The sequence below is a fragment of the Dermacentor silvarum genome, unplaced genomic scaffold (genome assembly GCF_013339745.2).
Source record: "Dermacentor silvarum isolate Dsil-2018 unplaced genomic scaffold, BIME_Dsil_1.4 Seq822, whole genome shotgun sequence".
Classification (NCBI taxonomy): domain Eukaryota; kingdom Metazoa; phylum Arthropoda; class Arachnida; order Ixodida; family Ixodidae; genus Dermacentor; species Dermacentor silvarum.
In genome coordinates, this window is record NW_023606830.1 from 1 (window position 1) to 25,691 (window position 25,691).

Consider the following 25,691-nt stretch of genomic DNA (forward strand, 5'->3'; position numbering starts at 1 on the left):
CTACGGAGTTGAAAGGTAAGTTTTATGCACTTTATAAATAGGAATATTTGTACTTAAGTCGCCAGTAAATCCAGAAAGAGCACTGATATCGTTCATGCAAGCATTTTAAATATGTTTCACTGCATTGCAGTGCGACATACAGGGAATAGGACACCTTGTGCCCAGCTCCCTGGAGCACAAAAACTGTCATAAGACGATGCAAGTAGAAAATGCCTTCATAATTACAACAACAAGCCTGAACAATATCTTCTACTGTTGACATCCACTTTTCACATGCATAAAAAAAATATGAGTGAGGCTGCGGCGCTTGAATAGTTTTTTGAATTCACTTCAATTTCTTTAATTTCTCTGACTTGTTTTATTAACAATCTTTGCTTGCTAGACAGCAAGGTTTCATATATATTTATGCCTTATGTGCATTTACGTACAAAGATTTCAAGAAAAAGAAAAAATTTCAAGACATGTTGAGCTAACTAATGATGTATCACATGTATTTTTAGTCCGACCACCAAAGCAACTTTTTATACCTTTAAGACAAAGCTTTTAAACCTTCAACGAACCTTCAAACCTTCAAATATTTTCTGGCTATACTATGTAAACCAGGCTACCATTCTATATTTAATTTGTGCCGTCTAGATTTTCCTGCGTTCCGAGTGAAAAATTCAAACTTTGCAATTTTACTCACTTTTACTGGTGCCATAAGCACTTGAAGCATTCAAATATTTGAAAAAATTGGCTATTTTGGCAGTCACACATCTTCATTGTCTTTTTTAAAACACCATCTGAATGTCTGGGTCATACAACATGCCTTCGAAAAAAGAATGTTGATTGGTGCCTTCTAGCTCAGCTGGGCAAGAACAATAAATATTCGCCAGAATGCTAGAACATTTTTAACAAGAAATAAATGTGAAGATTGAGTTTTAAACTTCAACAAACATAGAACGTAGAAACTTTTTCAACTATATATCTGTGACGGTTGAAAAAAATAGCTGATTTGGCGTGAAATGACCCAGATATATAACTTCCCTGAAAAATTATTAAGAATAAAACTCGGCATGGACCTATACAGTAGCCGACCAATTTTCTGAATCTCGCATGGATCAAAAAATAGTCCGAAAAACTTGTTCACCCCAAAAAATCTAATTTATTAGGCTTAGAGTGGCATAAAAAATATCTAATAATGCCCTGCCTCATACTACGCTCTGAGGCGATTAAGATTTGCTTGAATTTGCGCAAGAATGACGTCTCCATATACAGTCGACAAGAGCATCACCGCATTGGTGATCTCCGTTGGCGGAGATCGCCATGGAGATCGAAGAAATGAGCCCCCGTTACTTCGCACCACTTGGCTCTCGCGAAGACACAGCAAGTGGCGCCGATCACACAAACGAGAAGCCGCACAAATACAAACAAAGATGCGACATCTCCGAGACACACCTGCTTGGTGGACACATTACGTACAAAATAGCAACCAAAACTTAAAAAAAAAAAACTGATCCCGCATTAAGTGGTTATGACGACAGTGCTAACTGAAGAAGGAAAGAAAAAAGAAAGAGTGCCGTCCCCTGGGGCTTTTTGTCAGCTAAGGAAGAGCGGGCACGGCCTCCGAGACAGGAGGATGGCATGCGCTCTATTGATAGCGTGCACTGCCCAATCTTGGAGGCTATAAGCGGGCTACTGGAAGCCAAGCCAGTGGGAAATCCAACATGGCGGCCTCCACGATCGGGCAGCGGGGCTCGGAACGAGCAATTTAGTCCAAAAAATCAAACTTTGGGACCTAAATTTGTCCTAAAAATCAGTCGCGAAAATGCATTAGCTCTATCGGAAGCCTGACAGTGCATTTGTGAAGTCCGGAATATCCAACAAGCCCGAAGTTTGCAGTCCGAAAAATCCATCGGCAACTGTATATGAACCCATTTCAATATTTAGCAAGCACTTCAAAACTTGGCTTTCTTGCAACATGTGTCCACTCAAAAATGCCCGACAGCATTAGCATTGGCCACAGCGCTTTTCATGCAAGTTTTATACTGCGCGTATGCTTCATAAGAGAAAAATTCGCCATCATCATTCATGACCACAGTGCTCACCTTCTCAGAGCCATTGATGATGAAGTAGCCCCCAGGATCCAGGGGGCACTCATTCAGTTCACTCAAGTCACGGTCAGTCAGGTTGTTAAGAAGGCAATATGTGGAGCGAAGCATTATTGGAATCTTGCCAATGAAAGTCTTCTGGTGCTGTGTCTCCACAGCTTCCTCGTTTTCTTTGAGCACTGTTTTGGTAATGTCCACATAAAGTGGTGCCGAGTACCTGCAAGATCTCTTCTGCTTAGAGAAGTGACAAAGCCATCATGCCGAATAAACTGACATGAACTGTTACGTTGACACTTCGGCAAAATCATGACTTATCCAGAAACCGCTTACGACACGTCAACTTAGACACTACTACGCCAAAGAGCCAAATTCTTACCAGTTGCCACACGACACAAGAATGTTAAATATGGAAAGACGCCAAGGGGATAGAAGAAAAACTAGTATAACAGAAAGAGTGCAGCCTTTTAGTCTTAATAACTGAAAACCAGGTTAAGCCGTTCTCTTATGTCACACTTGAAAAGCTTTTGGAGCACAGAATTCACAAAAAACAATGTTCCGTGATATCCTTGCCACTCAACTTGGATATCAGGGTTACAGTGAAATGTGTGCATTGGGAAGTATGCACTAAACCTTCTTACTTCTGGGGAGGATACATTATTAGTGATGAAATTTCTTTTTTTCATGGATACCGTATTTTTCGGTGTATAAGACGCGTTTTTTTCTGAATTTTTCGTTGGTGCGTCTTATAGAACGATGCGACTTACGTACGTTTTTTTTTCCGGAAGAACTGCCGTCAAAATCGGATTCGATGTTATAGCCACGGGAAGCGCGCTGGTTGACTGGTTCTGTGCTCGCTATCGAGGTGCCGAGTTCTTCTCGTGATCGAGTTCCCGAGCGCCATGCGATAAGGACGGAGCAGCAACGCCAGCGGCGGCAGGCCTACCACGAGTCGACCGAACCCAAAGTCGTCGATTCTGCAGATCGCTGTCAAGATGCGGCAGGCGCCGCTGCGCAAACTACGCAGTTGCTACCAGAGTGCGATAAGGACGGAGCAGCAATGCAAGCGGTGGCAGGCTGACCACGAGTCGACCGACACCGAAGTCGTCGTATCTGCAGATCGTTGTCAAGATACGCAGTTGCCACCAGAATACAAGCCTTCCACGCTGCTTTCCTCTCTTGTGCGCGATTCGGCTCACCGTCGCACGCTTTTACTCGCACATAAAGCATACGGCGTGCGGGGACGATGTTAACGCCCTTGGACAAATTTATACGGTACATCACGGCAAGCACGACGGCAGAAATGCGCCTGAAGTGGAAATATATGGCACCCATACTCTTGCGCGGGACATTCACTGAGTGAAAGGTCACTTTTTTATTTTTAATCGCTTACCGAATGAACAGGTGCGTCTTATACACCGGTGCGACTTATATACATTTTTTTCCGGAAAAACTGCCATTTTGAGGGGGGTGCGTCTTATACGAAGGTGAGAGTTATAGACCGGAAAATACGGTACGAGGCTCCAAAAACTTATGCTGTTGGGGGTGTTGGAACAAGAGCGACAAAGAAGAGGACGAAGCGCTCGTGCTTCGGACCACACGCAACAGCAGCCCCTTTTCTATGGAACTCCCGGGAGGCTCGATTTCCTTCAGGGGGTACAAAGACACTCAATGAAAAGTGATATGTTGCCAAGTAAACAACTACAAATGAAAACACTAACTACATGTGTGAACATTTGCTTATGTAGTGTAACACATAAGTGCTTGGTTTGTTTTCTATTCACTAAAGCCAGAAGTCTGCACTGAGTACATCATATCTGTGTGTGCCAAGTTATCTTTTTGTGCAATTAATACCTAAATATCTGGGTCTATATTCAATATAATGCCAATTATTAACATGAGCGAGGGCACCCAAGTGCTGGTGAATGAGGAAACACCAATGCCAGAGACGTTTTCTGCATATAAGACCAGATACGTGGCTAACGAAATAGCCACATGCGATATATGCTTCCTCGCACATCTGTTTCAGTCACTAGAAAAGCGAAATCCACCTGTTTACTACACATATAGCAATGAGCAAGACATACTTCGCTAAATGCATCAAGAAAAGCAAGCATGTGCGCCTGATCGCTGTGCTTGTCTTTTAGAAAAACGCAATGACTAAAGCTGCAGCAATTACACGGCACATGAAAAGCTCACATGATGGTATACAATGCACCAATGTAACAGACACGATAGCTGAGTGCACAATATTTGCCATCTGGAATGCGCAAAGTACACAGAAGCACACAACATCTTTCAAAATATAACAGTAAACGCGGCGCGCATATTGTTCAAGACAGCCGCCACCTGCTAGCTGCTTGCGCTGGTCCACGGACGGTCCGCAACTTCCGGTCCGTGAAAAACTAACAACATTCTGGCAACTCTCGGACTGGTGGGCGGAGTGTCCGAAGCTGTTCAAGAAAATTGAATGTGGGACAGCAGTCCCAAGCAGTCCGGGACTGATAATCCAAGAGGCCCACTGAAGCTTTGCAGTCAGTAAGTCGTGCCTATTGGTAGTCGAGTAAAAAATTACATGTATTGGCTCAACTGGCAGCTGGGTTTGGAGATGACAAGCCAGCAACTAAGAAGTGTGTCTGTGCACTTACACAAGAACATCTGCACATGCACCAACAACCCCCGACTGAATTTTTCAACTGAATTTTTTTCAAGATGTGTGCATGGTGGACCAAGTTCAAATGCTCAAAGCTCAGTTGTTTCATGTGTCCCCAATGTGATAATGGAAGTTATGGTCTGTGACAATCAGAAAAGATGGTCAGCAATAGGCAGGTATTTCAGTAAAATGTTACATCAATACATTTTCTGAAATATCAAATAACAAATACACATTAGGCAATTTCGCAGTCTTCTTGGAGAATTTCATAACGTAAACTGCACTATCCGAAAGCCCACAATAGCAATTAAAGGGCTGTTACTCACGTTAAGTTGCGCAGCCGAGCCTCATTTGGCATCATGGGACTAGGTGCTCCATCCTTTTCCCAATGAGTTGGCTTTGAAAGGTAGATTTGCTCGAACTTCAGTAGAAAGCGAGGCTGCCAAGCAAAATACATAAACAGAGTTTGAAATAAGCTCAAACAGGTCTGCGATGTACAATGTGATCTGCTTATAAGAATAAAAAATAAAAAATATATATACTATTTACACGCATCAGCTTTTTTAGCATCGTCAAACTTTGTTATGTGGTCCACACAAAGACGAACGCGTTATTAATGCCATTATCATTCAACAGTGAATAGAAAGATCTAGTTCTGGCAGCTGAGACAGCAAGTTCAGGGACAACCCAACATATGAATTCATGAAGAGAAATTTCATTATGCATACAATGATAAAATGTCACTAATACAATTTCAGACAGGCAAACTAATTTTCTCAGCATATGTGCACACAGGTTCTCAATCTCCACCTGCAGAAAAATTAAGTGGGCATTTCAGATTTCTTTCAGTGGCCTTTTTTTCCATGTTTTTGGAAACCCTGTGCAAAGGATCAGCAGTTATGACAGTGAAAAAAAATGGAACCTTTCTTTTAATAGTGCAGCAACCACAGTGGTGAAAGGAGGCTCAACTTAAGCCCTCACTTGGAGCACTACTGCCAGCATGTCATTCATGTGCTGTCAGCCGGTAATTTTTGTTTTAGACGCCACCTTTGCTCTTTTAGTGGTGCTTCTGACACAGACAGCATTACTGCCGACAGATTAAAACAACGAAAAAGATACTGGGAGGAACAGGGCACAGCCTTTTAACTGAATCACGGTTGTCTAGAAAATTATGCTGGAGGTTCTGTAGACATTCATGATGGCAAGACTGTTGCAAGGGTGAAAATAAAAATTGCACAGAAGTCTCTAGGGAGAACATAAGTGAGGGCAGTTATTGCTACATCAGTTATTTTTTTCCTTTTTTCTCCAGGGTCTTTATGCTTGATGTGTACAAGGAACAAAGTGCAGCAGTGGAAATAATGGCCACCACGCAGCTCACCCACACAATGGTAGTGCATTCATCTTGAGTGTAAGGGGATATGGAAAGTCTGATCATAGGCACAGGGCACCATGGGCATGTGTAGGAAAGGCGTTCCTTAGTATACTGGTGTGGCCAGGTACAAACAGCAGCGACAACTAATATTTGTTGGATTGTTGGTTGTGTGTAGCAATGTATGCAATGACTGTGCCATGCACAGTACATCTTGGCTGTCTGTGTGGATTAGGATATTCTGGCATAAGTTTGTGTGCTACTGTCTGGCTTGGCTTCTAGTGCACTCGACATGCCTATGAGGCAGTTGACTGCAGGGCCATCTAGAGCAAAGACAAAGTGTAATATAATGAAGTTGCATTCAACAGGATAATATCTTTATTATATCCAACAAATTGTTATATCCATGTTTGTTATTGACTGTGTTATGGAGAAACTGGTTACCTGTGCACAAAATAGCATTAGAAGCCATTTTTTATGTACTACATAGAAGTGCTCAAAATATTTAGCAGCAGATCTTTCTAAGAGGTAAGCAAGTTTCGTCAAAAATCGAAACCCATACAGTGCAAGTGTGTGTGTGTGTGTGTGTGCATGTGCAAGTGTGTGTGTGTGTGCGTGTGTGTGTGCGCGCCTCGCATGCTCCGAGTGTGCTCTGAGTGGCATTTTAGCTATGTACAGTGACCGAGTGCATCACCTCATTCCCTGCATACTCAACTCTTCCTCAGAAATCACTTTATAAATGCTATTTAACATATGAATTACTATAGCTACAAAAATCTATACACATTTCTTCTTTAATTATCAAACATGAGTGAAACATAGTTTTAATCTGAGGATTTTGTTCTGGCACATCATTCACAAGCTTTGCACAATTGGAAAGCCTCAGTGTTAGTTAGGGAGCCTAACGTGACAAGCAAACACGATGAGGGCAAGCGATCATCTGGTATAAAATGCTCAACAAAGAAAAAAAAAATTACTTGCAACAAGTGCAGCAGGAGAGAATGAACCTATTTATTTTGCAGCTGTGTGCACCTTTCTCAGATTCAGCCTGCATTTACAGAACCTTCCAGCGAGTTTTGCTTTTTGGATGTCTGCCTGCCAATCAAGGATGGCCTAGACTAAAAGACCTCACCTTCCACCACACTACTGCAAATGAACAAAATCATCTTTTAATCCCAGTTACCAATAAAAAGCTCTTTTGAGGTACAGTAAAACCCTGGCTAAAGTTGAAGGGGGAGCAGAAACAATTTGACCATAGTTGCCTACATTCACAGTCAACAATGCCTACCACAAAGGAGAGGAGGGGATGGGGTTGCTGCAATGAGTGACTGAGCAACACGCTGCCGAAAAGCCATGACACAATTTTGCCTGCATCTTGATCAGTGAGATGACTGCTCTCTTCTAACGCAGCTGTCAATGCTAATCTATCTTCCATGATAGTCCTGCGCGCTCGATTAGTGGCACAACAGGTCTTTTACACGTTTCGCAAGTGTGCCAGCGGAATGCTATGATGCTAGCATTACGTACAATGCTCATCACTGTACGTCAGTGGACGCGGGTAAAAGCACAAGGAGAGAGTAAACAAAGGAAATATTTAAGCAGCAGTGGTACAGTGCATGCATATGGCTACTGACCCAGCAGCGCAGCTGGTTTGGCACAGTGCTTAACAGCTAATCGCTCACGGGAGCTTTTAAGGGCTAAATCAGATAACTTGCTAGAATTGTTCTGTGCCACCATATTTCAGTCCCTCCTAACCGCAGCAAAATTATCAATAAAGGCTCATGATAAACTAAAAAAAAATTGTTTGCTATATTCCTTTATACAAAATTTTGGCTTCGGAGATTTTAACGTGCTTCTATTGAAATTGCATGGGAAAATTTCTATTTTGTTTTTATATAACGAGCTTTTATTGTCACAAACATTTTACATAGCGCAAACCTGCCAAAGCCAAACGGGCTTGAAGGGCAGAGCCCAGCAGTTAAGCACACTGAAACTGGATACAAATAAAAAAAAGCATAAGTGTAAATTAACATGCTAGATACAAATATAACTAGGCTGTTTATTACTTTGTTGCAACCTTAGACTACTTCCTTACATCTTGTTATAAAGTGGTCCGACTATAAAAGCATGTTCACACTAGTGGGTCATGAGGTGATGCAACTTTGATGCAAAGGGTCAATTTGCTCAAAAAGTGATGATGATTATTAAATTTTGTTGGCACAATGGCATCTAAGGCCAATAGCTCAAGAAGTGACCCTTTTGAATTAGTTGCTCACAGCTAGATGTTTCAGCTGTGAAGAATAATAGCAAAGCTCATGAGCCCCAATCAGCAGTGCATGGGAGCATCATGTTGGAATGTACAGATGTTTATTTTACACGAAGCGCCTAGTGAACGAATGAACACTGCCACTTAATGTCACGCTGCTGGAGGTGACACCATCAAAACATAATTGCCAGTGCATCGTTAAAGCTGGGACTATGACCACAAGCAATCCCAAGTACCGGATTCTCTATTTCGCCAGAGGTGTGCTGCGCTTCAGCTTGCAGGTCGATCTGTGGGGTGTCCTCCACAATGCGCTGGACCGACATCTGGATGAACTCGTCAAACGAATCCAGCTGCTGTCGCACCAGGCCTTTTTCATCAAAGTAGGCACTGATGACAATCCAACAAGCTTCCTGCCACAAATCAGGTGTGATCTCTTCGGACTCATCCTCGCCAAAGCCATCTGGGAAAGAAAATACAAGATTCGGACCGAGTTACACCAATTCAGCCAAAAAAAAATAAATATTTTTTTAATAGTAGCTCCCTTTACAATGGTCTTAAAGTCGGATGTTCTATCCATGAACAATGAAAATAATGTGGCCAAGAACAGGTTGGCACATTCATTTATGCATGCTCTATTTGCACATATTCAAACACATACAAGAGACAAAAGTTTATAGCTTTACTAAATATTGAGCAATTAAATAATGAATCACTAACTTTACCTCAATTAACACAACCCCTTGCTGTTTGAATAGAATAATATCAGTAATTTCCTTCACATAGGCTTTTTTTCATCTCTACTACCTGTGTCAAAACCTTTATTTCAGAACCACTTTTTTTTTTGCCAGGCTACAGAAGATAAAAGCAGTGGTGGAACAGCCATATAAACTTTCAACACAGGTAATGGCACATGCTAAAAGCTCATTTGTTGCATTGTCAAATGCACAACTATACACAATATGGCCTCAATTTAGCTGAAATAGTAAATAAATACAGTGGAGACTGCTTTATGCACATGAAGCATTCAAGTTAAACATTCTTTAACTAATTCTATTAAATTTTAATAGAATAACTGTGCTTATATTGTGGTATAAAGCTGCTTCTACCATTTCGACTTGAAACCGTCACTTGCAAGTGCTCCACACTACAAGAGAGCAAGAAAAAAAAAAAAGATAGCTGTACAAGAGCACATAAAGAAGTCCATGCCCTAGGACGTGTATGACTAAACCGAAGTTACAGTGAAGAAGTCCACGTTTCTGTAGATCTAACATACACAATCTGTCATGCATAATTGTGCCTTGGATCATGTGCAAGCTGTTACAACCACTGGTACTCGCGACAAATACTTTTGAAGAATGCTGGTGGCCATATTTTTTGCGACAGAGCCATCCCCCTGTCAGCGAGGGGGCGATGCAGAAATCTGAGGGGGGGGTGGGGGGGGGGGGTGTCAGGACATCCAGACATCCCCCCTGGATCCGCGCCTGAGTGGGGTGCATTGCACCTTGAACAAATCTGGGGCGCGATCTTGTACGCGTTCCTTTCCATTTTGGAACGCGTACAAGATCGCGCCCCTGTTGTTCCCTGTCCAACATTGAGGTTTTGTATAAATATTAGGTGCAACCCTTAATCATTTGCTACCTTCCACCAAAAAGCCCATTTGCAAGCATGGTGTCTTTGGCTGCTGTTACTTTTCACTGCTATATTTACTACTGCAGAGTCAGCCTCAATCAGCTAAACACCATTTACGGATATTCAATGAGGAACCAAAGAGCTGCATAGCCGATGAAGACTTCAAGCAGTACTAAATACCGCAGTGGGGTACTAGGACAGTGCTACCCACTATTGAATGAGCTGGTCAGCAAGTGAGAACACATCAGCCAGGCCACATCCCCTTCATCAGTGGTCAATGACTCGGAAACATCTGGAGGCAAGCTGCCCAAGCATAGCCCATTTTGCAGGCAATTTTTGTAGGTGGAACGATTTCTGGGAGCAATTCAATCATATTATTCACTGCAATGGTAGCCTCACAATGATAGGCTAGTTCAACCGCCCAAGGTTCTTTCAGAGAGGTGACGCGGCATCACCTATCATGGGCCTGCCAACCACAGAAGCATGCTATATGGACGCCATATGCTATAGCCATATTCAAGAGGTGCTTCAGCGATAGATCAGGACTTGAGCAAGAATACATCTCCCAGCTTCATATGAAAGCCTCCAGTACATTCTTCAAGCAACCCAGCAATGCTGCACAAGCTGTACCACCACGTAGTCATCAATGTAAAGAAATAGGAGATGCTTGGAGTTAGCAAGGTGTCCTTTTCCCCCAGACCATGTGACCTGTTACTGCAAACATTACCACATCGCATAATAGTACAGTACCACCGATGCTGTGCCAGTCAGGTGGCATGTGACAACGGCAGTAACATGGCATTCATCACGAAGCTGGAATGCCTGTTAAAGTTCTTGTCCATCAAGTTAGTTTGGAGAAAAGCAAATTCACAAATTATCGAGGAAGCCAAAGCCATTATGAGCATGTGCTAAACGAATCCTGCCCGACCTTCAACCCACATCGTCAGTTCTCCATGACAACACTGACAGTTTCTCAGAACTGTGTTTTGTGAATTGAGTCAGCATCCTAATAAAGTCAGCAAGCATCCTACAAAGAAGCAAGTTCTTTTTGGACACGTGAAGAGAAGGCTAAAGGCCACAGGGCGTGTGATCGTAGACGCAAGATTCTATGATGTACCTGCAACCCACGTCATGGGAGGAGTGTGTACCATCAGGAGAAAACAAGCTAAAGACGTGTGAACTTCCAGCACAAATACCAGAACACCAGCCAAGAATCCTGGCACACACAACTGTGTGTGCTTCACCAGGAAAAAAATCAACACACCATTAGAGAATTTTAGCTTGTCCGGCATTCTGGTTAACACAGGCGGACTGGGTGTTTTACCGGAGGGGCATAGGCGTAAACGTGAGCAGATGGAGCGGTGCAGCCACCTAGTGGCTCAGAACTCAACCAGACAAACACAGCACTAATATTGCAGTAACCAAGTGCATTCTTTTTCGCTGCTGGCATAAATTTTCGCATAGGTGTAATTGTGTCACGATTCGTCGCAGCTGACAATTTACATAAGCAGCGAAGTAGAATACACCAGGCTGATGCAATGTTAGCTTGGTTTTTGTCTGGTTGAGCTCTGCCCCACGAGGTGACACCACCTGCCAAGCTGCTCACATTTACGCCTCCCACCCTTCCTGTAAAACGGCCCGGACAAGCTAATACCCCTGTTACATGAGCACTTGCAACGGCTGTTAATGCAAACGGCAGTTGAATACCGTAACGGCCGTGGGGACGGAACGGTGGTGGCTGCGCTCACAGGGCACTTTCCATGTTCAGTCGGTTCACTTACGTTCGGACGATTTATCACATGACTTAAAATTTTTATCTCGCCAACTTGAAAAAATTTCGTTTCTCTTTTCTGCACTACATGCTGTACAATGCACCGTAATCCTTGCGTACACGTGCGCATTGTGTTTCTGAGCCCGCAGATGGGCAAGGTGGTCCTGCCACAAGTTAGAGTAAATGTGTCAGCGACGCTGTCCAGGCAAAGTGTTTTTGCGCCAGCGCGCTCGCCTGCAGCGGGGACGCGTTGCTGTTGGGGGCTGCCATCTTGCCTATTTCCCGACGGAACTGACGGAAACAGCAGCGGAACGGAGACCGGCGAGCACCGTTGGATTTTCAACGGTGCTCCCGCTGCTGTGGAACTTTGCCTTAACGGCCGTTAAGGCCAACTGCCATTTTCATTAACGGCCGCTAAAGTGCCCGTGTAACAGGGGTATAAAACTCTCTATTAAAGGGATACTAAAGAAAAACACTAAATCAGTTGAGAATAATAAAATATTCTTTGAAAATTATTTCTGTTCATTTCATAATAACGAGTTGATTATTAGACGAGAAAATGAAGGACAAAATTCCAGTTTTCAAGCTCTGCGTCGAAACCCCAGCACCAGTACGTCAGTGCGACGTCCTGGATTTCTAAGTTTTTTTTTTTGTTGTTGGTGTATTTGGGCCATATTGACTGAGTTAAAGTTTCCAAAACCGGCCATGTTCAATCTTCGGCTTCTGTAGAACACAATTTATTGAATATTTACCGATAAACAATTAACTAGGCCCAAGCAAACGCCGTCAAAATCCACGACGTCACAGCAAGCTGGTGCAGCAACTTGGTGGCAGTGCCACCAGTTTTGTTATTGCACTTGTTCTGACTTGCCAAGCCGCTTTCTCGCAGTAAGAATAGTGTTTTTGGTACTGTCAAAGGGTAATTGGCAAAATATTTTTTTTCTTTTTAGCGACCCTTTAAGAATTTGTCAATAAGCCCCCTTTTGCAAACATTCTGTGCTCGGGCAGAAACAGACATTACTTGTAGATATGCAGGGTGTCCCAACTATCATGCACCAAGATTTAAAAATATGCAAATGCCACGTAGATGGACAGAACCAAGGTAATGTTGTTTGCCGTCACTTGGAGGTACTCAGATTATTTTTTTGCATTCTGCCTAGTTACATAATTAGTCTTAATTAATTAATCAACTTTTTAAATATGATAATTAGGCAAAAAGAAAATTGTAGAGCAACAGGAAAAACTCCCGATACAGCTTTCTGTTTGCTTAATACGTGCTACATAAAAGTGTTTTTCCGAGCGTGAAAGAAGCCCCCGCATACATGCAAAATTGCCATACGACTGGCCACTCAAGGCACTTTGCATTACACTACCCTGGTTCTGTCCAGCTACGTGGCACTTGTATATTTTTAAATCTTGGTGCATGATAGTTGGGTCACCCTGTATACCAGGAGTGTCATAGACGGGGGCAGTCAGTGCACATTCGTCAGAGAGCAACTGTCGCTACATTTCAATATGCAGTGTGTGGGCTCTACCACCATTGCACTCAACATATTCACAAACAAGCAAGGCAGCGTGGAAGCAATAGGTTGCACAGCTTTATTTGTGGAGCCAGTTCTCGGACGCAGTGGTTGTCTTGCAAGCGATCGAAATTCCATATATTTGTAAAAATATTGGAGCAAATGCAAGAACCTTGTCATTCCTTGTGGAATTCTAAAAATCTGGAAACAACTTCACAGACCAACAACTGTACGAGTCAGTTGTCAGGAAGGCCGGCATTATCGTTCTTATTGGCTCTAACCAAATGTGGACTGAGATTTCAGATTTTAGGTTTATTTCAGTAGATTGCATGAAATATTACAAAGTTCACATAAAGTAGGTGGTCCCATGTTCAAGAACTGTAAGCAGGACTCACTGCAACCAAAAGGAGATTGTTGCTGCTGTGAACTCTAAAATATACTGGATGCTTCGAAGCAATACCCTATCTAAATGATGACAGATACAACTTCACAGATCATGGTTTGTGCACTGAAGATTTATGCACAAGAGAGCACCTTCTTTCACTCATTTTGGGAACTCAAGAACGTGGGGATATTGAATGCTACAGACAGAGAGAGAAGCCTAAGCCCAATCACGAAAAACTTCGAGGGAACCATCAACATTCCTGACAGAAGTTATGTAATGGTGTTGCCTTGGAAGGAAGGTGTGGAGCTGTCAAATAACAGACATGGAACTTACAACAACAAGACTTCGATGCTTCTCTCTCAACTTTCCAGCAAGAGCTCTTAGAAACATGTAACATGTAATTTGGTCGTAGTACATGTGAGGCAGACATGCGGAGATCATTAAAGGACCAGCACTGGACGAGATAAATGTTTGTTGTATGCCACACAAGATGTGTCCCGTGAGCTGGAACTATGAAAGTAAGGATAGTTTATAACTCATATTCCCACGCCTGAAGCTTCAAGTCGTTAAAAGAGTGCCATGAAACAGGGGACGACCTCTACCTTGGTCTAGTCAAGATACTATTGTGCTCACTTCAAGGCCCTTTGCAATGCTCTATTAACTGATGTATAGAAAGCATTTCCTTAAATCTCAATTGTAGAGAAAAACAGATGCCTTCCAATTCCTCTGGTTTAGAGAAAAGAAAGCTGCGTTTTTTAGAAGAGGAAATCAGGAATGGAGGTTGACACAAGCAACAATTTGCGGATAATTTGGACTTATCTGCTCATCACTTTCATCCAGCAACAGAAATTTCTGGCTCGTCGTTTATACACATGCCTAATAGTTCACAGACAGTTTTCCTTCGGCTATTTCACAGGCCAAAAGAAGCACGCTTGTGGCCACGCGCCTACATGCCTGTCTTGATATGCAAGTATTCCCCTCTCTAACTCATATTTGTCCTCGCTCAGTGTATGTGCTACATTACTACTCTCTTGTTACTTTTTAAAACGAAACAGCACTGACAGTAAGTTGCATCAGGAAACGCGCACAGGAGCTGCAATCGTCATCGGCCTCATGTTCATGAGGCAGGTTTTTTAAATATTTGTGGATATATACAGGAGTGAAAAAAAAAAAGACACAATATTTTGAGTTTTGGCTCCTCTAGCTCAACAGCTCAGACAGTTGATGCTGTGTTAGGCCACTAGCCTAGTACAATAGTCTCTAGAACATGTACTGTCACGTTATTCAAACGACACAGCTAATCCATCATACACATAACTTGCGTATTCCAAGAATGTATCACAAGGAAACTGTACCCATCAACCAGTATGTGAATATATGTGCGCACTGGAGAGAGAAGCCCTGTATAGGTTAGCCTAGTGAAACACCTTGGCATGCCATTGCAGTTTTAGTATATCAACAGAGATCAAACACACACATCCACTGACACACAACCTTTAACATGTAGGCAAAAGTGAGCACTATGAAATTAACAAAGTGGAAAGCTGAGCTTTACGGCACAGTCAATTAAACAAAATTGCGGCAGAATCCATCTTACGATGACTGTCAATGGTAATGGGTTAGCATCGAATCAATATAGCGACAACGTATTACTATCGTCGAAACAAGTTAGGTGTGAGTCGTGTACTGCACAGGACTACTCTTTCGCGATTCCTTTAAGAACACTTGGTACCATCTAGTGGTGGTGGTGAAACATTATTTATAGATAAAACTATACGCGGTTTATTCCTTGATGGTTCCCTCTGACAGAGCTCTACTGGCAATCGCGGCTCGCCGGGCCTGGTCGAGGGTCGCCAGTTGGCGTGCCAGGTCCAGTTCGGAGAGTCTTGCCTCCCAAGACCACGCAGTGAGTGTGTGTGCTGTGACTTGTGGCGAGATTGCCTCGTCCGATTTGTCTGTGCACTGGTGTGTTACGTGTGGCACAACTGCGATGCCTGCGCGTCGGTGCATGATGCGCCGGTGTGTGCGAACGCCGAGAAACGAACCACGCAGCAACCGGACTCCACCAACACCACCTTCGGTGGTATTGGCTCCACGCTCACGCTTTGAAGATTTATTGGCATCCCTTTGAAAACGGAGCGATGACAAATAGTCACCTAGACTGCTTGGGCTAATCAGGTATCCATACATGCTTTTCATTCAAACAAACTTGTATGTCGTTTTTTCTCTTCCTCAAAACTTCTTAAATTCCTGCTAGCTTTATCCTCGGAGCCCATAAGCATAATTTAGTGCACAAACGACAAAACGTTTCATGTAAAAAATAAAGAGCTTACCTTCTTCAGCTTCGTACATTTTTGACGCCGCAACCAGCCAACTACGACTGACTGGTTACTGGGCCAACTGGGCCTAGAGAGTGTGTCGTCCGTATAGCAAAATAATGGGAGAATCAGGGACGCGTCTGCGATGACGCCACCAGATAGCGTTGCAATCGACCGGTGTGCCTAACGCGCGAAATTTAAATATGCTCTGCAAATACTGTCAGCCCTTCCACTGGGGTAGATATGGAAGACCAGCGAAGCTGTACTATGGTGGGAATTATGCATTTACAATTATGAAGTGAGAAATATATATGATCCGGTGGTTTTCATTCATTTAGTGACCACACGGACCATGGCCTTATGGTGGCTACGATACACCGCCATAGGGTGTACGGCAAAGGTTGGCACGTTCTTCGTAAACACGTAACCAACGCCGCGCGCATTCGGTGAGAACGCGGGTAAAACGCCCCCGCCGTCGACAACAGTTGTGCGCGTTGTTTGTGTGACCGCACACAACCGCTGTCAAAACGCTGGCTACGTGACGGAACGGCTAAACGCTGTTGTCGACGCTGTTAAGGGGAGAGGTGGGCGAGAGCCCAGAGAGAGTCGGCGGCGAAGGCGGCAGAGGCCGGCAGGGCTGCGCGCATGCGCCGCAGTGGGAGAGCGGGCACGCACGCGCACAGTCTAGGGTGCCTCGATGCCCTCCTCGCCCACCGCTCCCCTTCCACTGGGAACTCGCATTTGCTCTTCGCCGTGCGTTCGTTTCCCGTGAAAGCGCGCGTCCCTCGCCCTCGCGCGATTTCACTCGCACATACAGCACACGGCCAATGAGAGTGTTCTTCTATCTTATTTGGGGGGGGGGGGGGGGGGGGGAGAGCAAGAACTTTGCATAACAGGGGCGGATCCAGGTTTTTTTGAGGGGGGGGGGGAGGGTGTTGTATCGTGCAGGATACTGGAAGGAGACATTACAGCCATTACTCAGTCCCTGACTGTTTATTCTATCTTCTTCTTTCTCTTCAGGCCGGCTCCAAGCACGCGCCATCTAAGTTCGAGCACTTGTTTGAAAAACAGCTAGGAACTGTCAAGGGTTTCACTCACAAGGTCAGAGTTCGAGCGTCTGTTCAACCAGTGGCCAGCAAGCTGAGACGACTACCACTCGTCATTCGTGAGCAAGTCTCGGCAGAAGTACAAAAATTAGAAGCTCAGGACATCATTGAGTGCGTCGACTCTTCAGAGTGGGTCTCACCAATTGTTGTAGCCAGAAAAAAGGATGGCTCGATTCGCATGTGCGTAGATCTACGAGAGCCAAACAAAGCTATAGTGGTGGACAGTTTTCCCCTGCCACAAACTGAGGAACTTTTGAACAGCTTGGCTGGAGCACAGCGATTCTCCAAGCTAGATTTAGCTTCGGCATATCACCAATTGCCACTAAGTCCAGAAAGTCGTGATCTTACGACGTTTATAACACACGACGGCCTATTCCGCTTCAAGAGGGTTTGCTTCGGACTGGCATCGGCACCGTCAGCGTTTCAGAAGATGATGTATATGATCCTCAAAGGATGCAAATGCGTGTTATTTTACATTGACGACATAATCGTGTACGGACGCACCCGAGAGGATCACTTGGTCAATTTGCGCGCGGTTTTGAAACGGCTCTCTGATGCTGGTCTCAGGCTCAATCATAAATGCGTTTTTGACGTCGCAGAGTTGACTTTCCTTGGCCATGTTGTCAGCGCCAAAGGGTTATTCCCACTGACGTCATCTATCGAGGCGATAACCAAGGCACCATCACCTACAAATATCAATGAACTTCGTTCGCTGCTGGGACTTGCAGGCTTCTACTCCAAGTTCATCCCGCATTTTTCTGATGTTGTGGAGCCAATGCGTGCTTTGCTTCGAGGAAATGCGCCTTTCGCTTGGACTGCAGCAGCACAAAGCGGCTTGGAGCAGCTGAAAACTCTGATAACGTCTTGCGAAGTTCTTCACCTTTTTGATCCTCAGTTACCTGTGTACGTTACAACTGATGCCTCAGGATATGGATTAGGTGCTGTACTGCAGCAGGCTAACGGAACATCACTGCAAACTGTCGCGTTCGCCTCTCGTACTCTGCAACCACATGAACGGAAGTACTCGGTCGGTGAACGCGAGGCCCTTGCCTGCGTCTGGGCCTGCGAGCACTGGCACGTTTACCTGTGGGGCCGACCTTTCATTTTGCGGACAGACCACGCTGCTTTGGTTACGCTCCTTTCAACGAAAGGCACAGGTCACCGTCCGTTAAGGATTGCGCGCTGGTCATCACGGTTGCTGTGCTACAACTACACCATGGAGTACAGGAAGGGTAGCGAAAACGTCGTGGCTGACGCACTCTCCCGGCTGCCCCTAGAGAATTTCATCCGCGATGCACCCGAAGAAGAATTTATATGTCTTCTGTCCCCAGTAGTTACCATGCAAGAGCTTCAAGAAGCATGTGCCGCCGATCAGGTTATCTCTCAAGTGAAGCAGTTTATCACTACTTCTTGGCCTGACAAGAAATCCCTATCAAAAGATCTGCTACCGTACTTTCACGTGCGATCTAAACTCTCTGTTGTTAGCGACGTTCTGTACCGGGGTGACAGGATTGTCGTGCCTACAACTTTGACACGCCGTGTTATGGATCTGGCACATGAGTCACACCCAGGAATTAGTCGCACCAAAGCTCGTCTTAGAGAGTCATATTGGTGGCCATGCATGGATAATCACATTGAAGAACTTGTGCGCACATGTGTAACTTGCCAGTCATGCGACAAATCCGCGCGTACATCTGCAGCTCCAATGCAGCCCGTCACTCTTCCCGAGAAAGCTTGGGAAAAAGTCGCTATCGACATTGTGGGACCTTTCACGCAAGCTTCAGCCGACTGCCGTTTTGCCATCACAGTTATTGACTATTACAGCAAGTGGCCAGAGGTGGCTTTCGTACGAGATGCGACAACATATACAGTGAAGAAATTTCTACTTGAACTTTTCGCAAGAGAAGGATATCCACGCGGTATCGTATCCGATCATGGACCACAATTTTCTTCAGCGAATTTTGAAGAATTTCTCACAAAGCGCGGAATCACGCATTATAACTCTTCTGTGTATTACCCGCAAGCTAATGGTTTGGTTGAAAGATTTAACAGGGTATTAAAGTCATACATTCAATTGGCCCTGTTAGAACGCCGTGATATGAGAACAGCAATGCTTGATTACCTGCAAACATATCGCTGTACGCCTCATGCGACTACTGGTGTTGCACCCGCTGTTCTTCTTCATGGACGACAACCTCGAACCAGACTCGACATTGTGGGATTGCCTGACAAATGTTTCAGCACGGACCCTTCAAAGGCACTGCAGGAGTTGCGAGAGCGCATCAGGAACAAGCAAATCAAGTCGAAGCGTTACACCGATGAAAAGCGCGGTGCCAAGGAACCCAACTTCGTCGTTGGTGACTACGTCCGGGTTAAATTACCTGCAGTTCATGGGAAGCTATCTCCACAGTTTTCTGCGCCCAAGAAAATTATTGAGAAGCGTGGACCCGCCTCTTACCTGTTAGAAGATGGCCGTGTCTGGAATGCTTCCAAGTTAGCGGCCGTTCACCGCGAAGCTATCAGCAAAATGAAGTTCGGTACCTCTGCTGTCATGAACTGGTCACCGGCATCCGATAATTTCGCTACTGCAGCTGTAAATCACCCTTCACAACCTGGCACGTCAAGCGCGGATAACTATGAGAATGCACGCTTTAACCATGAACCACCTGCTGCAGAGCGCACGCAACAAGCTTCATTTAATCTGCCGGGATGCGAAGCCCGCGTGAGAAGAAGCGCCCGTAACAAGAAGACGCCGAAGAAGCTGCAGGACTACATTAGGCAATAATGGACAAACAACCGTTTTCTTTTTTTTTTCTTCGTGTTTTGTATTTTTTTTTTCCAAGAGGGGATATGTTGTATAAGGCATCGCTGCCGACTGCAGCGCCATTAGATGGCGCGTGCTTGGAGCCGGCCTGAAGAGAAAGATGAAGATAGAATAAACAGTCAGGGACTGAGTAATGTCTGTAATGTCTCCTTCCAGTATCCTGCACGATACAACACTAGGCAACCGCTTAGTGTTAGCAACGAAATATCGCAAAACCGTGACTGTACCGCTATCTTTTCAAGCGAAGCTTGTATACGCTAGCCTGCGCCGTCAATGTAACGCTAAAGAAACCAGCTGCTCTCAGATCTGCACAGGTGCACATGGTCGGCACGCGCTCGTGCCACTTCGCCCGCGTTCGTCGTCTGCTTCCACCGCTGGCTGCGTTGCCGCTAATCATTCCAGCGTAGAATTTCACTTCTCTTCTGTCGTCGTAATGGGGAGGCTGTGTTTACGGGGGTCTGAGCCATTCATTGTCTTACGTAACGGATAGATTTCATTTTGAAGAAATGTCATGAAAATCCATCCAGAATGAACGCGCTCGGGAAAGGGCTCGTCGTCGACGTGCCGATTCTTGCGTGAGGGCGCCCGAAGCCCAGGCGAAACGTCAGCGAAAAGCCGCAGACCCCGAGTTGAGGGGGCACGATGTTGAGGCCAAACGTCAGCGTCGTCAAGCCCTCCAGGAACCCGACAACGGTGGTGCACGCCTCGGCCACGGCCGCTGGATAAAAAAAGCACCTTTTTTATCACCTTTTATTGCGATAGCAATTTTATGGACACTCCAAAGCAGATTTCTGCCGTCGGCGTCGCCGTCGCCGTGAGGTTCCGTATGACGTCAATGGAGATGAAATCGTCGCCGCGCGCCGACGAACGCTGTATGTGCGAATGAAAGGGCGCGAGGGACGCGCTCTTTCAAGGGGAGTGAACCCCCGGCGGAAAACAAACGCGCGTTCTGCGCCGTGCTTCCTTAAGGGCTGCAGAAGTAGGCGTCTCTTTCCTCCTTTACAATCACCATATATGTAGAGCAAACAACGCGCCTTCTTCCGACGCGCTAAAGGCGGTGGGAGGGGGGGGGGGGGGGGGGGGGGGGGAGGGAGGTGACTTTTAGCTGCGGCACCAAGTGCCTATTTATATCAGAGGCTCCGGCACCAGTCAGCAACGCCGCACGCATTTTGTGCGAACGCGGGCAAAACGCCGACGGCGTCGACATTAGTTCTGCGTGTTGCCGGTGCTGCTGCATGTCCAAATTTATACAGCTGATAAAGCTACTATCATTTACTGCGTATAGCTCTCTACAAGTTTGCTATCGCAATTGATGCTTCGCCTTTCAGGTGAAACTGCGACCACTTTTTTTATGCTTTTTTTATATAGGCCGCACCTTTTTTTAAATCTAGCGGCCGTGCCTCGGCAACGCTAGCACCAACTTCCCCGGTGCGACGGCCAGGTTTGAACGCGAGCTTCTCAACCGGAACTTCGGAGCCAGTTGCAGTGCGTGTGACCGGTTGTGGTTCGAGCTCAACGTGGTACTCGTCAGTGCAATTCGTTCGGAGGAACACCGAAGAAGCACACGACCAAGCTTCGCTTACCCTCATTTCCTCGACGGGGAAAGGGCTACTAATTTTTGTTCGGAAGATATAGATAATCGCTCTTCAAGATGGTTTTTATTAATTTCTGTTATGTTACGAACTTGAAAAACATTTTTTTTAATTTATATGGCACGGTTAGATGTCAAAAGCTGCGTCTCCATCTCCTCAATTTTGCTATGGTAAAAGCTGCCTTTCATTGCGTAAGCGCGGAGATGAAGGTGGAAGCACAAAGCTTAGCAGCTTTTATTGCGATAGCAATTATATGGACACTCAAAAGCAGATTTCTGCCGTCGGCGTCGCCGTCGCCGTCGCCGTCGCCGTGAGGTTCCGTATGACGTCATTTGGAGATGAAATCGTCGCCGCGCGCCGAACGCTGTATGTGCGAGTGAAAGGGCGCGAGGGGCGCGTCTTTCACGGGGAGTGAACGCACGGCGGAGAACAAACGCGCGTTCTGCGCCGTGCTCGCTTAAGGGCTGCAGAAGTAGGCGTCTCTTTTCTCCTTTACAATCACCATATATGTAGAGCAAACGCGCCTTCTTCGGACACGCGAGAGGCCGTGGGGGAGGGGGAGGGAAGGGAGGCGACGTTTAGCTGCGGCACCAAGTGCCTATTTATATCAGAGGCTCCAGCAACAGTCACCAACGCCGCACGCATTTTGAGCTAACGCGGGCAAAACGCCGATGGCGTCGACAACAGTTCTGCGTGTTGTTGCTACCAAAGCCGCTCACCTTACTTCCTATGACATTGCTGTGTTGCTATCGCATTCATTGCTTCGCCCTTAGGGCGAAACTGTGACATTTTTTTTTTTGTGCTTGTCCTAGCATTCTTCTGTTTTTGTACAAAATAAATGCTGAAATAAATTGACTTGAATTGACTTGAACTACGTGTAGTACATTGTCATGTTGCTGCCGCGCGTCCGGTATTTTCACGCAATCTCAGGGATTTCGAAACATGCCTTCTGGGACGGCACAGAGGTCTAGATCAATTTAGCGTGAAATTTCTCGAAAGCGGATGACAAGAATATGAGTAAATTAAACCACTTATTTACGTTACGCATGCACCGTACATCACACCCGGAATTAATATTTGCGTAATCACTTCCGAGTGAATTTCGCAGCAAAGTTGAAGACAATGTGCAATGTATTAATTACACGGAGTCTTAGAAGGTTATCTACCCACTCGGCGGAAGCAGTGTCCGCTATGTGTAACGCTGTGTCCGCGTCGTAAATCTGTGTATCGTCCCTTTTCGTGCGCTTTTTAAGAAGTATAAGACATAGAATACCAACTCGCCCAAACTTACGCTCTTTCAATTTAGAATTGGTCCATTTCATCGCACGTAGATTCCATCTCAACTATGTGCGATGCTGTATTGTTACGTTTAGTTAAAACAACGCACTAGACGTATTGCTTCATTACTTTTGTTTAATTACTGTCAGTGCCACGTTGCGCCAGTTGGCTATGATCACATTTCAGTTGTATCTCATTTACAAGCTTCTCAGTTTACCTAATGTCGAGTTGCGAATGACATTTACACGTACTTTCTATAAAAAATCGTAGATGCGCCTTTTTTGCTTGATGGATTCCACATGAACTTGATAACTGTTTAGAAATTGAAAATATTCGATATTCGGTTCGGTACCGTAAGGTCGCTTTTCTATGTATTCGCTTTTCTATTTGAATTCGATTCGATTCGGTTATTCCTAATTATTCTACGACCACAACGATCCCCCACCTCAACCAAGAACCCAGTAACCACTGGCTTCTTTCCCGTTCCCCCGTAGTTGTTGAGCTCAAATATTTGAGAAAGAAGCAGGCAAGCAAAAATGAGATGATGGTCGTCTCTGTTAGAGAAGGCTGTTTTCGCCGTTAACAAGTTCATAGTTGAAGAAATCGCTGAAGTGTGCTGCTTTTTGTGTAGTTTGCGGGCCTTATGTTAAGCGCGGAAAAAAGAGTCAAGCTAAGGATAGCGCGCCACAAGGCATTGGAATTCGACGCTAGGCTGTCTAACACGTAGCGCTGTAGTATTTCGTGCATAAGGGTGTTTCAGCGAAGACCTTAAAATTTTTTAGAGTTTGCCTGTGGCAGATATAGCACAATTCTAGTTCATGAGCTGGTCCACGCAAGGAGGCGTACATTACTTGAAGACAAAAATGAAATGCATAATCTACTAATTAACAAAAATTTAGTAATTAAGTTTTTAACTAATTAATTAATGTCCCACATGGCAAATTACACATTCTAGCCGTGGGGTTAGCAAGACGGATCCACTTAGAATGAATTCTCAATTCTCAGGATGACACCAGTTTCGAGATAATAATTCCCGAACTTCGCAGAGAAATGCATTGGGGTTCCAGTTATTTTCGTAACAAAACATCGTTTTATGCGTTAAAGCACTAAAGTAACTGTAACGCCAATGCATTTCTGCGGAAAGTTCGGGAATTAATATCTCGGAACTGGTGTCATTCTGAGTGAACTCCAAGGCTAGAATTTGTAAATTGCAATATGGGCCATACGGTAATTGGTTAGAAACCTAATTAGTGACGTTTTGTTAATTAGTCGATTACACATTTCTATTTTTTTGTGCAAGTAATGTCCGCCTCTTCGAGTAGACCAGCTCATGAACTAGAATTGTGCTATCTGTCACAGGCAACCTCTAAAATGTTTTTAGTGTTCGCTGAGACACCCGGTATATAAATTAAGAAGTTTGTAACTAATTATTACAAACTAATAATTACAAAACCTAAAAAATACGAGGTGTTTTTTAATTGCTGCTAACCACATACAGTTCGATTCAGACGCATAAAAGTATTGTTTCTTTTTTTTTCTTTTTTTAACAAAACCCTGTGAATGATTGCTGGGGCACCATGTCTATATTGTGAGGACGTTAGATGCCAAAAATTCACGGAGTACATGATATTGAGAACTTTCACGGCAGTTATTAAGGAATAAACTTGGGAGTTAGAGCATTATAACGAGTAGACGCCACATTATCTAACAAGCTATTCAAATTTCAAAAGCGCGGGCTTTTTGTATCTACGAGGCACAGTGACACTGCGCGGGATGTCGTACTTTTTCCAGTTGAAGGGGCCGTACTTAACAATAATTGATTACTGTCTGCAATAACGAGGATATCTGGGGAGATCGACCACATTGATAATTATTTTGGACGTGTATGCTCTGTCACTGCATTCATGTCACAAAATTTACTGTACGTGGGAGAACGCTGAAGGAGAAAGAGCCCTAGGATGTGAATTCGATGGCAAGCAAGACACGTAACCTTCATTGGGTGTTGGAACTTGGCAAGGTCCTTTAAACTCTTAACCTCCACTTCGTCGTGACATTCCGCAGCCGCAATACAAACAGCCAATAAAACAATTCTCCCGAAAATCGTCACTTGGTCGTTACGGGCTCCTCGCTTCCGAACCTGTTTTATGCTCCGTTCGATCTTTTGCGTCACATTCTTATGGCACTCATTTAGTAATTTTGCAAGCGCTCGGCCTTTCCGGAACGTATATACTTTCCTCTTGGGTTGTATAAAAATATTTTTTTAGCTAAGCATCAACTCCTCAAATAGCATTGGCGTCGCAAACAGCTGGTGCGCGTCAAAAAAAAAAAACAATGTCATCGTGAACGTTATCGGTTAAAAATTGTCCCTGCATCCCTCTTATAGTGTTGTCACAGCTTCATATTAGACGCCACGAGATAACGCCAACAAAGATGGCCGTGCAAATTTTTCATGCGGCTGCCAAATCTTATTATTATTGCTGCAGAGTAAAACGTTCTTGGAAACCGCACACGACGCGATATCATTCCTTCCAATTATTGTTGGCGGTGTATACGCTGGAGGTAATTCATAGATATCTTGTTTTATTGCCAGTTTTGTGTATATAGAAATACGAACACTTATTTGAATTTACGCATTCAGATCTAAAGCGAAGTGGTAAAGCCAACTGAGTGGCACTCCAGCACTTTGCTGCTGTGCGATGTTAGGCATGATTTGGAGGCTAACATTGAAGTGTAACAGCTAACATTAACTGTTAAATAAAAGTTAATGAACTCTCGTTGTCAGCCTCTTTTGAGGGATACGTTACATTGAGCGCTGGCAAAGTTTCCTGTCCGCGGCGAAAAAAAAAAAGACGTGTCAGCAGTTTGGAAAGAATTGGGGCTATGCAGGCGCGGA

The 25,691-nt window shown here is 44.7% G+C and overlaps 1 protein-coding gene across 1 annotated transcript; it reads right to left on the reverse strand.

Annotated features, from left to right (window-relative positions):
- Positions 1–1,955: 1,955 nt before the first annotated feature.
- On the reverse strand, positions 1,956–16,107 carry LOC119435676 (DNA-directed RNA polymerase II subunit RPB2-like). The gene is made up of 4 exons (XM_037702414.2): positions 16,014–16,107; positions 8,612–8,835; positions 5,067–5,179; positions 1,956–2,307 (listed from the first exon to the last, which is right to left on the reverse strand). Exons 1-4 carry the CDS (start codon positions 16,030–16,032, stop codon positions 1,971–1,973), a joined length of 693 nt encoding a protein of 230 aa, XP_037558342.2. The 5' UTR covers positions 16,033–16,107; the 3' UTR covers positions 1,956–1,970.
- Positions 16,108–25,691: the final 9,584 nt, after the last annotated feature.